Source organism: Poecilia reticulata, chromosome 2 (genome assembly GCF_904066995.2).
Source record: "Poecilia reticulata chromosome 2, P_reticulata-male-v2, whole genome shotgun sequence".
NCBI lineage: Eukaryota > Metazoa > Chordata > Actinopteri > Cyprinodontiformes > Poeciliidae > Poecilia > Poecilia reticulata.
This window is the reverse complement of record NC_088831.1, coordinates 27,822,375-27,835,163: the sequence shown is the minus strand read 5'-3', so window position 1 is coordinate 27,835,163 and position 12,789 is coordinate 27,822,375. Positions and strand designations below refer to the sequence as shown.

Genomic DNA, 12,789 nt, shown 5'->3' with positions numbered 1-12,789 from the left:
ATAATAGTCTGTTTTATTATTTTTCTCTTTTGCTATCTTAAGTTTTTTAACCTTTTTATTTGTTTTTCTTACTTTGAATGGCGAATGACGTAGTATCCCTGCGACGGAAGTATGTTGGTGACGACTTGCTGTTATAGCTTGACAGCTAAACAAGTGTCAAAATGTTAGACACATAACACACGGTTCACTTTTAAGAAAGACGGTGTTTTTGTCCTTGGGATTAAAATGAACTAATCTTGGCCTGCACTTTGCAGCACTGGGATTTTTCGAAGTGTTTGAGGTTGTTTAACTCACGTCATCATGTCGTTTCTGGTGGACTCAGTCATCATGTTCACCTCTCAGGTAATCGGTTGGAAGAAGTATACTTTTCTGTAGTTAACTTAGATTTTTAGGACATGGGTCCAGTTCTTCTAAGATATTTCAAGATGAAATATGCTCGGTATTATCCACATTAATTATATGTTTTCTCATAAGTAAAATTGTATAATGTACGTATTAAAAGTGTTTTTACCAGCTCAGTTATAAGCATGTTATGATATTGCAGTTGTTCATGTTTACCATCTTGCTATATGGTAATCATTAATAAATTAGACCGTATTGAATTAATGTGAAGTAGAAGCATTAATCTAGATTGGGTTTGAAAATGATTTCCATAAGGTTTTTCAAACTACTTCATATATGAAGTTACTGAGTGTCTGTAATTCCCATCAAATATATTTTTTTGCATATTTCGCCCAGGTGCTGTTTTTTGGGTTTGGTTGGTTGTTCTTTATGCGGCAGCTGTTCAAAGATTATGAGGTAAGGTGTTACTCCATTTGCAGCATTAGTAGTTTATGTCTTTAAAATACAACTGGTATTTCCATAAGACATAACATATTGATTCTAATAAAAAGAAACACAACAGATACAGATATCAGAGGTTTCTCTTCTTTAGCAGACTTGTTTTACAGTCAAACTGTGTTTTTGTTTTCAGGTGCGACAGTATGTCGTCCAGGTGGTTTTTTCTGTCACCTTTGCATTTTCCTGTACAATGTTCGAGCTTATCATTTTTGAGATTCTTGGGGCCTTAAGCAGCACGTAAGTGATATTTACTTTTGGGGAAAAGGCCTGGTCCATTGGTTAAAAAAGATACAATTTGTTCATCATCACGTTTTGTTCCAGTTCCAGGTATTTCCACTGGAAGTTGAATCTGTATGTGATTCTGCTGGTTCTAATCTTTGTGGTGCCTTTTTATATCGCTTACTTTGTTGTCAGCAACATACGATTGTGTAAGTTCAAGAAAAAATAAAAACAACTTTTAACATTTGAAGGTGCTGTTCTAATAGTGAACTATTTGCTTGTTGTCTTATCAGTGCAGAGGCAAAAACTCCTTTTTGCCTGTATGGTTTGGTTTACCTTCATGTATTTCTTCTGGAAGTTAGGAGACCCATTCCCAATCTTGAGTCCAAAACATGGTGAGTAAACGAGGCTTCTCAAAATGTTGCATTTCATGCCGTGTTAGCGTCATGCCAAAGTATTCACATCCTTTAAGGATTTTTCACATTTTCTAAGGAAATTCAGTGGAGCTTAAGTCGTAAACAAACATAAAGAAGTGCATACATGATATATGGAAGGGAAAGGAAACAGTTTTTATGTTTTTTCTGAAATAATAATAATTGAAATGTGGTGTTATATTTAACCCAATTGCATTTAGAGGCCAGCTAAACAGTAAATATGAAGGCATTGGAGGTTTGGTAGAGAACATTTCTGAACAAACAGCATCTTTATAACAGAATGCCCAGAAGAAAGCCATTGAATGCCCTGGAGTTTGCCTCAAGTAATGTGGGGAACACAAAGTGTACTGCTCTTATTTGTCCTACATTTAAATGTTTTGCATAGATTTATTATTCAGGTTCATCTTGCAACGGGACAGCTGCTCTATACGCACAGCCAAAGAAACAGAATAGTTTAAATTAAAACATTTGAACACCTGAAAAATTATGTTCATAATCACTTCATCTGCCAGTAGAAGATTTTCAAAAATGAATTTGAGGAAATATTTCAGTCACAACTGGCAGAAGTACCGCAAAAGACTTGTATCTGTCATGCATAGAGAGATGTTTCTACAATCCACAGATTGCACACATTTCAAATATTTGTTTTGGAAAAAAACTATACAAAAGAAAAAGAAAACATTTTAAAACCGTGGATTGTTTTCCTCCCATTTCACAGCTATGTGATACTTGCGTTGGTCTATCACATAAAATCTCATTATAATACATTGAGGTTTGCAATTGTAATGTGGCAAAATGTGAAAGAGGCCATTTGCAAGGTTCTGCACCATCATTCATCTGTGAAGTTTATGAGCTGTTTGTTGTTTAGTGTCTCTTTCTGATTGATTTTGTGCAGGGATTCTGTCCATTGAGCAGCTCATCAGTCGTGTCGGTGTGATCGGAGTCACTCTTATGGCTCTCCTCTCAGGGTTTGGTGCCGTCAACTGTCCATACACATACATGTCCTATTTCCTCAGGTTCGGCCCGTCGGCTGTTTCTTTGCGGTGTACAAGCAGAAGGTGGCAGTGTGTCCTCACAGTTAGTTTTTGTTGTTTTCACAGAAATGTAACAGATAGTGACATTCTTGCTCTGGAGAGGCGGCTACTCCAAACCATGGATATGATTGTCAGCAAAAAGAAACGGTGGGAATAATGATTTTCCACCCCCTGTTAATCTTCAAACCATTTTTTTTTTCCTGCAAAAAGTAAAATAACGCTTTCTTTTGTCTCTCAAGAATCGCCATGACGAGGAGGCAGATGTACCAACGAGGGGAGGACCAAAACAAACAGACTGGTTTCTGGGGCATGATCAAGAGTGTCACCTCTACACAAACAGGCAGTGAAAGTATCCTTCATGCTTGGATGCAAGCATCTCTATATTTTAGATTCCTGCTAACTGTCCAGAAAAATCTTAGCTGCTGTGATCCCTGACTTCCTCGCTGTAGATTTGTCTTTGATCCAGCAGGAAGTTGATGCTCTGGAGGAGCTGAGTCGACAACTCTTCCTGGAGACGGTGGATCTGCAAGCCACCAAGGTAAACAAGTGTGTGCCCGAGAATTTGGACCCAGTATATTGATTGGGTAGGAGACTGGGATTTGCTGAACATGCAGATTATCCTGCTTAAGTAATTCATGCTGTCCTGCTTTTATATAATTTTACCCTGTTTGAAATCAGGAAAGGGCGAATACACCACTGTATTTTTTCTATTTAGCTCAGTACAGCTGCCCTTATTCTCCAACGGAAAATGAATTAGGTATATTAATGGAAAAAGTGCCTGCATTGACTGTGCTTTTAACTGAGGCCAACCAACTTTTAAAGCACTTAAGGGCTGGTTTACCTCTTTAGTATCATATTTGTTTACACGTGTTCAAATACACCGTTAACTGTGGCTACACACACAGCAGTCACCAGGCCCTCACCAAATATAGCACCGTTTTATGACATCAGGGTGAACTGTGCTCAGTTCAAGTTCGTCATGTCATCAATGTTTTGAATGTTTTCACGCACAACGCTGCTGTAATAAACACATTTTGAAGGTGAAAGGATGTGGTGTGATTATTTTTTACAGCTGTTGCCACAAAAATATACATTTTAATGTTAATTACCACATAAACCTTTGATGATGGAAACCAGCAGAATTTTCTAACCTGGAGTAAACATTTAACATGCATGAACATCAGTTTATTTACTAGTATGTTTATTTCTAACCAGTTTACCTTTTGTAATTATGTGATGAATGATTTGTCTTCTTTTTTTGTTTTTTTTTCTTTAGGAGCGAATCGAGTACTCAAAGACCTTCCAGGGGAAATACTTCAACTTTCTTGGCTACTTCTTTTCCATCTATTGTGTTTGGAAAATCTTCATGGTAGGAACACCGCATTCGTGTTTTACATCTCACATAAATGTTCACGTCACTTCCTGCTGGTTATATGTTTACTTTAAAAGGTGTGTTGTCACCGATTTCACTTTTAAACCTTTCTTCCATTTACAGGCAACGATAAACATAGTGTTTGATCGAGTTGGAAAGACGGATCCGGTGACGAGGGGTATCGAAATAACAGTGAACTACTTGGGCATCCAGTTTGATGTAAGAAACACACTTGTGTATTAATTCATTACTTCTGAGAGCTTTTCTTTTACTTTCAATGATCACTGCATGAATTTATCCTATCCCTCTCTGCAACCACTGCTTCTTTAATCTTGACATCAACCCTGAATTTAAGCTTACATTTAATGATTTACTTTTCAGAAATTTGTTTATGTCTCCAAGTAATCCCCCAGGATCACCTGGAATGACCGCTTGTAAAGATAATTTTCTGTGTTGTTCTATCTGCAGTTAACCATGTGCCGTTCATGTTTAGTGTGTTCACATAAAAGCAGTTGTTAAACAGAGTCCAAGAGGTTCAGGTTCAGAGGGTTCAATCTAAAACTCCAAAGGTTTTGGCTTTCTTTCTGTTTTCTCCTCTTTTCTGTGTTCCAGGTGAAATTTTGGTCCCAGCATATTTCCTTCATCCTGGTTGGAATAATAATTGTCACTTCCATACGAGGTTTGCTTATCACACTTACCAAGGTAATGATGGCCCATTAGTTAAAATCTGCACACTTAAATTCAGATTAAAACCTATAACCTGCAATCTGTCAAGTTTTAACATGTGGCAAAGATTATACAGTTACACCTAAGGCCAAATATTTTTCAACTCAAGTATTTAACTCATATGCACATTTTCTTTCTGGAAAAGTTATCTTTTTCAGCTTCCATCTTTTGAATATTGTCACCTTCATTTCATTTTAGTTTTTCTACGCAATATCAAGCAGCAAATCTTCCAATGTCATCGTGCTTGTCCTCGCTCAGATCATGGTGAGCGTGTGTTTCTTCATAGTCAAGTACTTCCTGCAGCCTTGAGTTAAGTTGGAATCCATTTTTTAATTTTTATTTTTATCTGAATCTATCAGGGGATGTATTTTGTTTCATCTGTGCTGCTGATGCGCATGAGCATGCCACTGGAGTACCGCTCCATCGTGACAGAGGTTCTGGGAGAGCTCCAGTTCAACTTCTACCACCGCTGGTTTGACGTCATCTTCTTGGTCAGCGCTCTGTCCAGCATCCTCTTCCTTTACCTCGCCCACAAGCAGGCACCAGAAAAACACATGGCCCTCTGAACACCTGTGGCGTGTTTAGCCTTCACTGATGCGTGGGCTGAATTTTATTCTGCAGTTTGGAGAAATACAGAAATCATTTTTGAGGCATTTACTCCTGAATCAGGAAAAATAAAACAACAAAAAAAACAAACATTTCTTAGGGTGACTATTGGAGCACGTGCTAAAGGAACTTTGCAAACTGGACTCTCATGAAAACAGAGTATTTAAAGAAAATCATTCAAATGAAACAAATAGGCTTCTTTCCTTGCTGTTAATTTTGCATACTTTTGGTTAATTCTTTTAATCTTTATGTTTTAACACACTGGTTGAAACAACACACATTTCTTGTTTCACTGCAGGTTTTCCAACTGATTTTTTGTATTTTTTTTTATCTTCAGATATGTTATTCACTTTGGGAAGAAAGCAGGCCCTCAAAAAGTCAGCCTTAACTCAGATGGAATGTGTTGATTTTTTTATTTTATGTAAGAAATGTGAACTTTCATGTCAAACATTAAATAAAGGAAAGAAAATACATGTTTACTGCATATGTAGATGATTTTAAACTATGCTGACAGCGATTATCTTAGGTTTGTAAAAGGGGTTATATATCAATACAAGTTTTGATCAAAACAATACAGCGCCCTCAACATTTATTGGCACCTTTTTACCATTTTACGTTGGTAAAAATGTGTAAAATTTGTTAAAGTTTTATCTTATTTCAGTAGATAATCACAAACCTAAAGCTTTGCTTTGATTCTCTTACCCTGATCTTTATGGAGATAGTTTTTTTTTTTTTTACTTATGGTCCTTCTTTCTGGGTGTACTGGTAAAAGATCATTCGGTTTCTGCAAGTTTTGTTTGTCACAGCTCCGTCTATTTTAAGCTTTGACTGTAGATGTGGACTTGTTTAGGTTAGTGGCCATCTTCTTGCAGCCGTTGTCTGTGTTATGAGAATGAATATAGTACATGTATGCAAGTTAAAGTTGTATTTATTCTTTTGGTTAATCTCCTCCTTGAGGTTTCAGTGAATGTGGAGAGCACTGACATTTTTCTTAAAGGCACAAAATGTTTTTCTGCTGCAAGTTCCAGGAACAGCTATTCTGCTACGAATCAGTTCTTGTCGGCAATTTCTCAGTCCCAGGGTTGTAATTATTATTATTTTTTTAGTTGTTGTTGTCATCTCTCTTACTACCGTATGTTTCACCGGAATGTGTGAAGCTCAGAGAGCTTTAAAAAGAAACTCTTCAGATTTGGCCACATCTAGGATTTGTTCCTTTGGGCGTGGTTTCAGAGTCTCTCGTCGATGCCGTCTTCAGACGAAGATGATGACACAGAGGGCGTCTAAAAGTAAGAACAGAAAGTAAGATAACATTTTTGCTTGTCATATTTCAGCTGAACCAAAATGAAAGCCATATGTAGGTAATTGATGAAGTACATTGGAATATGTGGTTGTAACGTGACAAAATGTGAAAAGTTCAAATGACACCAATGACTTTCCGGATCACTTTAACCCCTTAACCTGCAGCAGGTTCATTTCATTGTGTTTTCCGGGGGTGAAGATTATTAAGCAACAAAATGTTATGTGGTGAAATAATCAGCAGTATAACTCTAATTGACACTCTTGTTAATCGTATATATTTACCGTGGCATGATTTAGATTCTAAAATATTCTTTAATAATGTCAAGGGACAAAGTTGAAATTATACTCTGTTCACAATTAGTAGTTAATCATTCATTGATTTGATAATGTGATCATTTGCACAAAATATCCCAGGATGGATCAGAACAGTCACATTTAACACCATTCTGGTTAGAAATATGACCGATGACAGCAAATGGCACCACTCACCCGCCGTCTTTCCTGTTGAGGTGGAGTTTCAGGCCTGGCTTCCTTCTCCTCCTCCTGCCTCTGCTGCTTTTCCTCTTTCCTGTTTGGTTCTGGAGCCTCTGCAGTGCGAGTTTTCCCCTTGGAGTTTTCCCCAAGGAGAAGCGGTGTGGTCTTCACACCTTTGGCTTTGAGCTGTTCGTAGACATCCTGTCTGGCCACCAGCATCTCCAGAGTGTTGCCACTTCTGCGGATTATGTTCACTACCTCACCATGGGTGCTCTGCTCCACATTCTCACCGTTCACCTCTATCACAACGTCGTCGTTCTCCAGACCAGCCTTGTCTGCTGCACCGCCTTTCACCACCTGAAGAGAGGTGATTTTAATCAGGTTCTTGTAGAGTAGTCTTCCTCAGACAGTGGGTGTTCTTGTTGATCTTACCTCTGTGATGTACTGGCCAAGCACCCCTTCAATGCCGTTTAGGTGAAAGCCATAGCCGGCAGAGGTCTTCTCCATTCTGCACAGTTTGGGTTTCAGTTCCTCCGTTCTGTCTCTTACAGGCATGGATGTTTGGGCAGGAGCAGGTAAGCTCAAAGCTTCGGTGTAACTGGGTGGGGAGTTAGAATCTTTCATCTCCTCCCAGAAAAGCATCGGAGACACCTTACCCTGTGAGACACGAAACGTGATTATATTAGCATGTCGTCAACGTTGTAAGCAGAACTAGAAAGTCTATAAGTGAGTCTGTGGCTCACCTGCTTGTACATTTGGTCCGTGTCTTTGTCCACCACAAAGAAGGAGCATGTGTTGTCACATAGCCTGATCCAGTCCACCACCTGTTTGTGGCTGCATTTGTCCACATCCTTCCCGTTGACGGCAACAACTCTGTCCATTTCCCTCATGCCAGCTTTTTCTGCAGGGCTACCTTTGTCTACATCCCTTATGAAGTGTCCTGCAAGAAATCATGGAGCATGTCGTTAAACCACAACCACTTCTCTGCAGTGAAACGCAGAGAAGTGGTTTTGGCCTTGCCTCCTTGGCCTGGTTCCTCTTTGAGCAGGAATCCATATCCATTAGACCCCTTTTTCATGTTGATGAAGCGCGGTTGCAGTGGGAGAAACTTTACTGTTGCCAACCATGATCCTATCTTGGTTTTTTTGTTGCGATAGAAACTGTCCGTTTCCTTGTCAATGAGCAGGAACATGACGCTTTTCCCTCCCAGTTTGATCTTTTCCACCACTTCGTCATGCGTGTAGCTTTCTATGTTCTCCCCGTTAACCTCGAGCAGACGATCTTCGTTTCTGACTCCAGCGTTGTAGGCTACTCTGCCCGAGTCCACCTCAGTCATGAACAATCCTGGTTTGCCTGGTAAAACAGACAAAATAGATTGATGCATGGATGAAATCACATGAAAAACCATTTCTTATTTACTTGAATAAACAGCAGAGCTTCTGTTTCAGATGCGAAAAGCTATTTGGCGACATTGTTAAAGCACATCAGAAAAGACAGAAGTATTTTAAATGCCTGAAATCATACATATTTTTTTCATGTTTTTTTAATTATTGTGTCTGAACAAAGTTGAAAATCTATAGAACTATACAAATTAGAAAAAAAACTACTCAGTAGATGTAGACACACCAAATTCAAGGTTGTCTTCTCTAGAATGTGTTTCTCTAGGGCAGGCTAATCACATTTTAATTTTATTGGGATTTCCAGTTTCATGTAAAGGTACTTAGTTTTAACCTATCAGAGTCCATCTGTTGCTAGGTAACATAAAGCTCCATCAGCACTGCAGTGAAACCTCTGCAAAATCTTAAAGCACCTTGAAATACTAATTCAACGATATTTCTGTCACAAATGATGGTAAAATTAACTAGTTTTGTCCTTGCATTCAATGGCTTTGTACTCAAAGTTTATAACACGTTCCACTCCTTTAAGAGACTTTCCAATTCTGGGATAAATGCTGTTCTCACAGAAACCAGGAGACTATTGGATATTATGTTACCACATAGACACAGAATGAAGATGATGTTATAGTTGATCAGATCTAGAAAATAACTGTCAGAGAAAGAAGGTTTTGAGAGACTTTTATATGTTACTTCTTAGGAGCCTTGATAAAGATGAGAAATAACCTTAAACTAAATTTATCTGCTATTGCAGACGTAAGCAGAACATTTTAGAACATACAACCTTAATTAGACAACGTTAACTCAGTATAAAACATTAAACTATTCATTTAAAGTCTCCTATCTGAGAGTTACCTCGAATACTTTCTAACTTCCTTGGGGTTTTGGATAAGAAACCGGTTGTTATGGAAACCTGGTCATCTTTTTGTTGCAGTTTCCAACCTTCTTAGCTGTGAAATGTGTGTGACTTTCTCCCTGCTTAGTGGCCAGGTAAAATGGCTTTATTGTCACATTATATCTAATTATGGATTACTAATTTATAGTTTACAGAAACACAGCTCAACTTAGAAAGTATAAAGACAAAAAAAATGCTTCAGTGAGATTTAATTTCTAGGAATTGTTAGTGGCATACATGTGTGTGGCACAGATGATTTTGAAAGAAATACAAAGGCCTACGTGTATTCAAGAAATACGTGTATTCAAATTAAATGCTGGATTTTTCTCTCCTAAATGTTAAGTCTATAAAACTATACTGCAGCAGGGAATAATAATACGATCATATCATGAGGATTTTCACACCTTATACCCTTTGGTGCTATAAATGCAGTTCCATATCTTACCTCTTAGTGAGCGAAGAGAAAACCCAAATCCCGAGGAAGACTTGACCAAGTAGCACAGTTTGAGTTTTGGAGGCTCTTTGGTCGCTCCGTTGGCCACCGGTGTGAGTTGGGGATCAGAAAGGTTCACCCCCAAAGCCTTTGCTTTCTTGTAAGAGGATTCATCCAGAATGTGGAATGTGACGGATGCCCCGCCGTTCCTCACCAGCTCCACCAGCTGTAAAAAGGGAAAACGGAGGAAAAAACAAACAGAAAATGAGTCTGAGTCCTTATCGATTTGATTAATGCACTGCAGTGCCTCTGAAGGCCTGCTCACCTCGGAGTGGGACAGCCCATCAACAAATGTTCCATTGACCCGAAGGATGCGGTCTCCGTCTTTCATGCCGGCCAGTTCAGCTGGGCCTCCCATTTCCAGGCAGCGGATCAGATGACCTTCCTCATTTTGCTCCACTCTCAGATAGAAGCCAAATGTTTGACCCGGAGTCTTGGTCAGAGAAATCACCCTCGGCTTATAGGTGGTCATGTCTCATAATGGAGTAAAAGAATCACAATCTAATTGTTATTCATATCTAATAACTCTCATGTAGTGATACAGAGATAATCTAAATCTTGCATTGTATTAGATTAGATTAGATTGTGATGACACTTGACATGTATAATTAGCTGGATAATTAGAAAGTGAAATCACAGGGGAAATATGTATTTTGCTAGAGCAAAAGAAAAATATGCTTAGAAATTATCATCAGGATTATGGAAAATTTCCAATTTTCCTTTTGAGCATCTACCAAAACAATGTAGGCAGTTTTTTTCGCAAAAGTTTTCTATTTTTTATTTTTTGCAAAAATATAATAAATTGCTGATTTGCAGGAAGCATGGAAAAATGAATTGAGCAACACAAAATATTGCTAAACACTATATTCTGAGGAGATGGTAGAAGTGATTTGTCCACATTATAATTTATTGTTTTCCTTTTGTGCATCTACCAAGATTATGTAAGTATTTCTGTTAAGATTTTTGTGGTTGTTTACTTTTTTTTCTCTTTCTTTTTGCAGAAATATACTATGAAACATTGGAAACAAGGAAAAAGTCACACAAACTATTGCAAAAACAGAATATGCTCTGGAGATGATGCAAGTGATTTATCCAAATGAAACAGGTGCATATAGTGAGATTGTGACTTTAAATATTATGACAAAAATTGCAAAAATCAGAACTCCTGAAATAGCGTTACATTTAAGGAGTACCTGCAGTTTTTAAGTAAAAATAACACAATTTAAAATCCTTCCCTCCCCTCTTCTCGTAACCCGTGTTACACATTGTGCATAAACCCTTTAATACACCACATGGAAATAAAAAAATAAAAAAATCAGAAGTGCTGATGACCTCAGATGAGAAGTTAATCTTCCATTATCGTTCAGCAGAGCTGGGTAATTATTAACAGACGACACAGCTGACTGCAAGTCATAAAAAAACCGCATGGACTTTGAATGCACAATAAGGATCGTCCCTTTAAGTCCTTCGATCGCTTGTTATTAAAGCTGGGCCATAAAGGGATATGTACTTTAGTTGATTCATCTGACATGTGAAACACACTGACTTCAGAGGAAAAATACAAAAGGGTGTGAGGTTCTTTATTAAGAGAACCATTCATGACTTGCACACCTTTGTCAGCAAAGCGAAAAGAATGAATCTCAGTTGTTTTTCCTGCATCGAGGCTTCAGATTTACAAAGATAACAGAATGAATTTAGATTATGCTGATGATACATGGATTTTCTTGGAACACCTATTCTCTGCCAGTTTACCCAGTAAGAAGAAAATCACTCAGCCTATAGTATAGAAATCTCTGCCAAATTTTTTATTTTTATGTTTTTAAACGTTTACAACCAAAATTCTTTCCTTTAATTTCTTGGAAACTCTGTTGTGATTTGTCCTCATTGTAAGAGTCTAACGGGATTGTTAAACCTCTGCATGTTTTTTAAAAATGCAGACATGTAATTAGGAGGTTTGAAATAAGCAGTAATGCTTTGTTTTCTTGTTGCTGTATTGTTTGTCATACATTTAAACATATCAGATTTCCTGACCTTCTGATTTCTTAAGTTTTACTCACATTTCTGTCAATCTAAAGAGGTCCTTAAATACATTTTATGCCATAATTCTTAAAAAAACCCCTCTAAAATTAGAGAATATTCAAAAATTACTCACCAGCTCGTCTCTGCTTGACGTCGAATGCCAAAGGGGCAGCTCACCTGTCAGTGATTAGCTGTTATTGCGTCTTAAAGCTGCTTCCCTCCCACCTCTCCATCTCTCCATGCGGACTTTGACAGGTCGAAGGTGAGACTAAAGGCTGAGTTATTTAACAGCTTTTAAATAAGGCTGTTATGGCTGTGTGTCGAGGCGATGGCAATGTGCAGCCTTTCATCTGAGTGTGAGCGGTCATCCGTTCAGTGGTCAAAGGTGCACAGCACTGGTGTCAATTCAGCAATTAAAGTAGAGACATTACAGTCAAAATGAAGCGGGAAGCGTCCTTATGGTGTTTGTTTATGAATGACATGATTTAACTTTGTTACGTAACGTATTAGACCGGGAAGCCACATTTGTTGTGGATCTTGATGTTTTAAATAAACATCAGTTTTGCATTTAGGAGGATCAATCGAGCCAGTTTTGATGACATATCAGCAAAAGTTTAGGTTTATCAGGAAGACAACAACAGAGTCATATTAAGTTTTGGGAACGCCTTCATAGACATTTTATTTTTTCTAAAAATATATTTGTCTTTTTCAAACAGTTTAAAAAAAGCCTCCCTTCAAATAAAAACTATGAATCCAAAATGTTACAGTAACTTTGCAACATCCTGTGTGTGCAATACAAAGCAGTGATATAACACTGTTCGATTTGTGACCGAGACATCATCATTTTCAAAAAAATTGTAAGACCCTTAAAAACAATGCACTGGTAAATATTTCAAATATTTTTTTCAGAGAAGAACTGTGTTTTTTCAACACATGGGTAAGTATAATTTTTCATTTATTAATGTGGTATGTTCAACTGTTTTC

General features: G+C 37.8%; 2 protein-coding genes across 2 annotated transcripts; one reads left to right on the top strand and one right to left on the bottom strand.

Annotated features, from left to right (window-relative positions):
- Positions 1-95: 95 nt before the first annotated feature.
- Positions 96-5,704, top strand: si:ch73-390b10.2 (Golgi pH regulator). The gene is made up of 14 exons (XM_008401355.3): positions 96-342; positions 739-798; positions 974-1,077; positions 1,162-1,268; positions 1,353-1,454; positions 2,389-2,509; positions 2,594-2,674; positions 2,767-2,876; positions 2,977-3,065; positions 3,804-3,896; positions 4,023-4,118; positions 4,512-4,601; positions 4,824-4,889; positions 4,985-5,704. The coding sequence occupies exons 1-14, from the start codon at positions 301-303 to the stop codon at positions 5,189-5,191; spliced, it is 1,368 nt and encodes a 455-aa protein (XP_008399577.1). The 5' UTR covers positions 96-300; the 3' UTR covers positions 5,192-5,704.
- Positions 5,628-12,421, bottom strand: pdzk1 (PDZ domain containing 1). Its single transcript, XM_008401370.3, has 8 exons — positions 11,939-12,421; positions 10,052-10,260; positions 9,739-9,952; positions 8,025-8,357; positions 7,748-7,944; positions 7,437-7,661; positions 7,020-7,361; positions 5,628-6,511 (listed from the first exon to the last, which is right to left on the bottom strand). Exons 2-8 carry the CDS (start codon positions 10,256-10,258, stop codon positions 6,458-6,460), a joined length of 1,572 nt encoding a protein of 523 aa, XP_008399592.1. The 5' UTR covers positions 10,259-10,260; positions 11,939-12,421; the 3' UTR covers positions 5,628-6,457.
- Between the last annotated feature and the right edge of the window lie 368 nt (positions 12,422-12,789).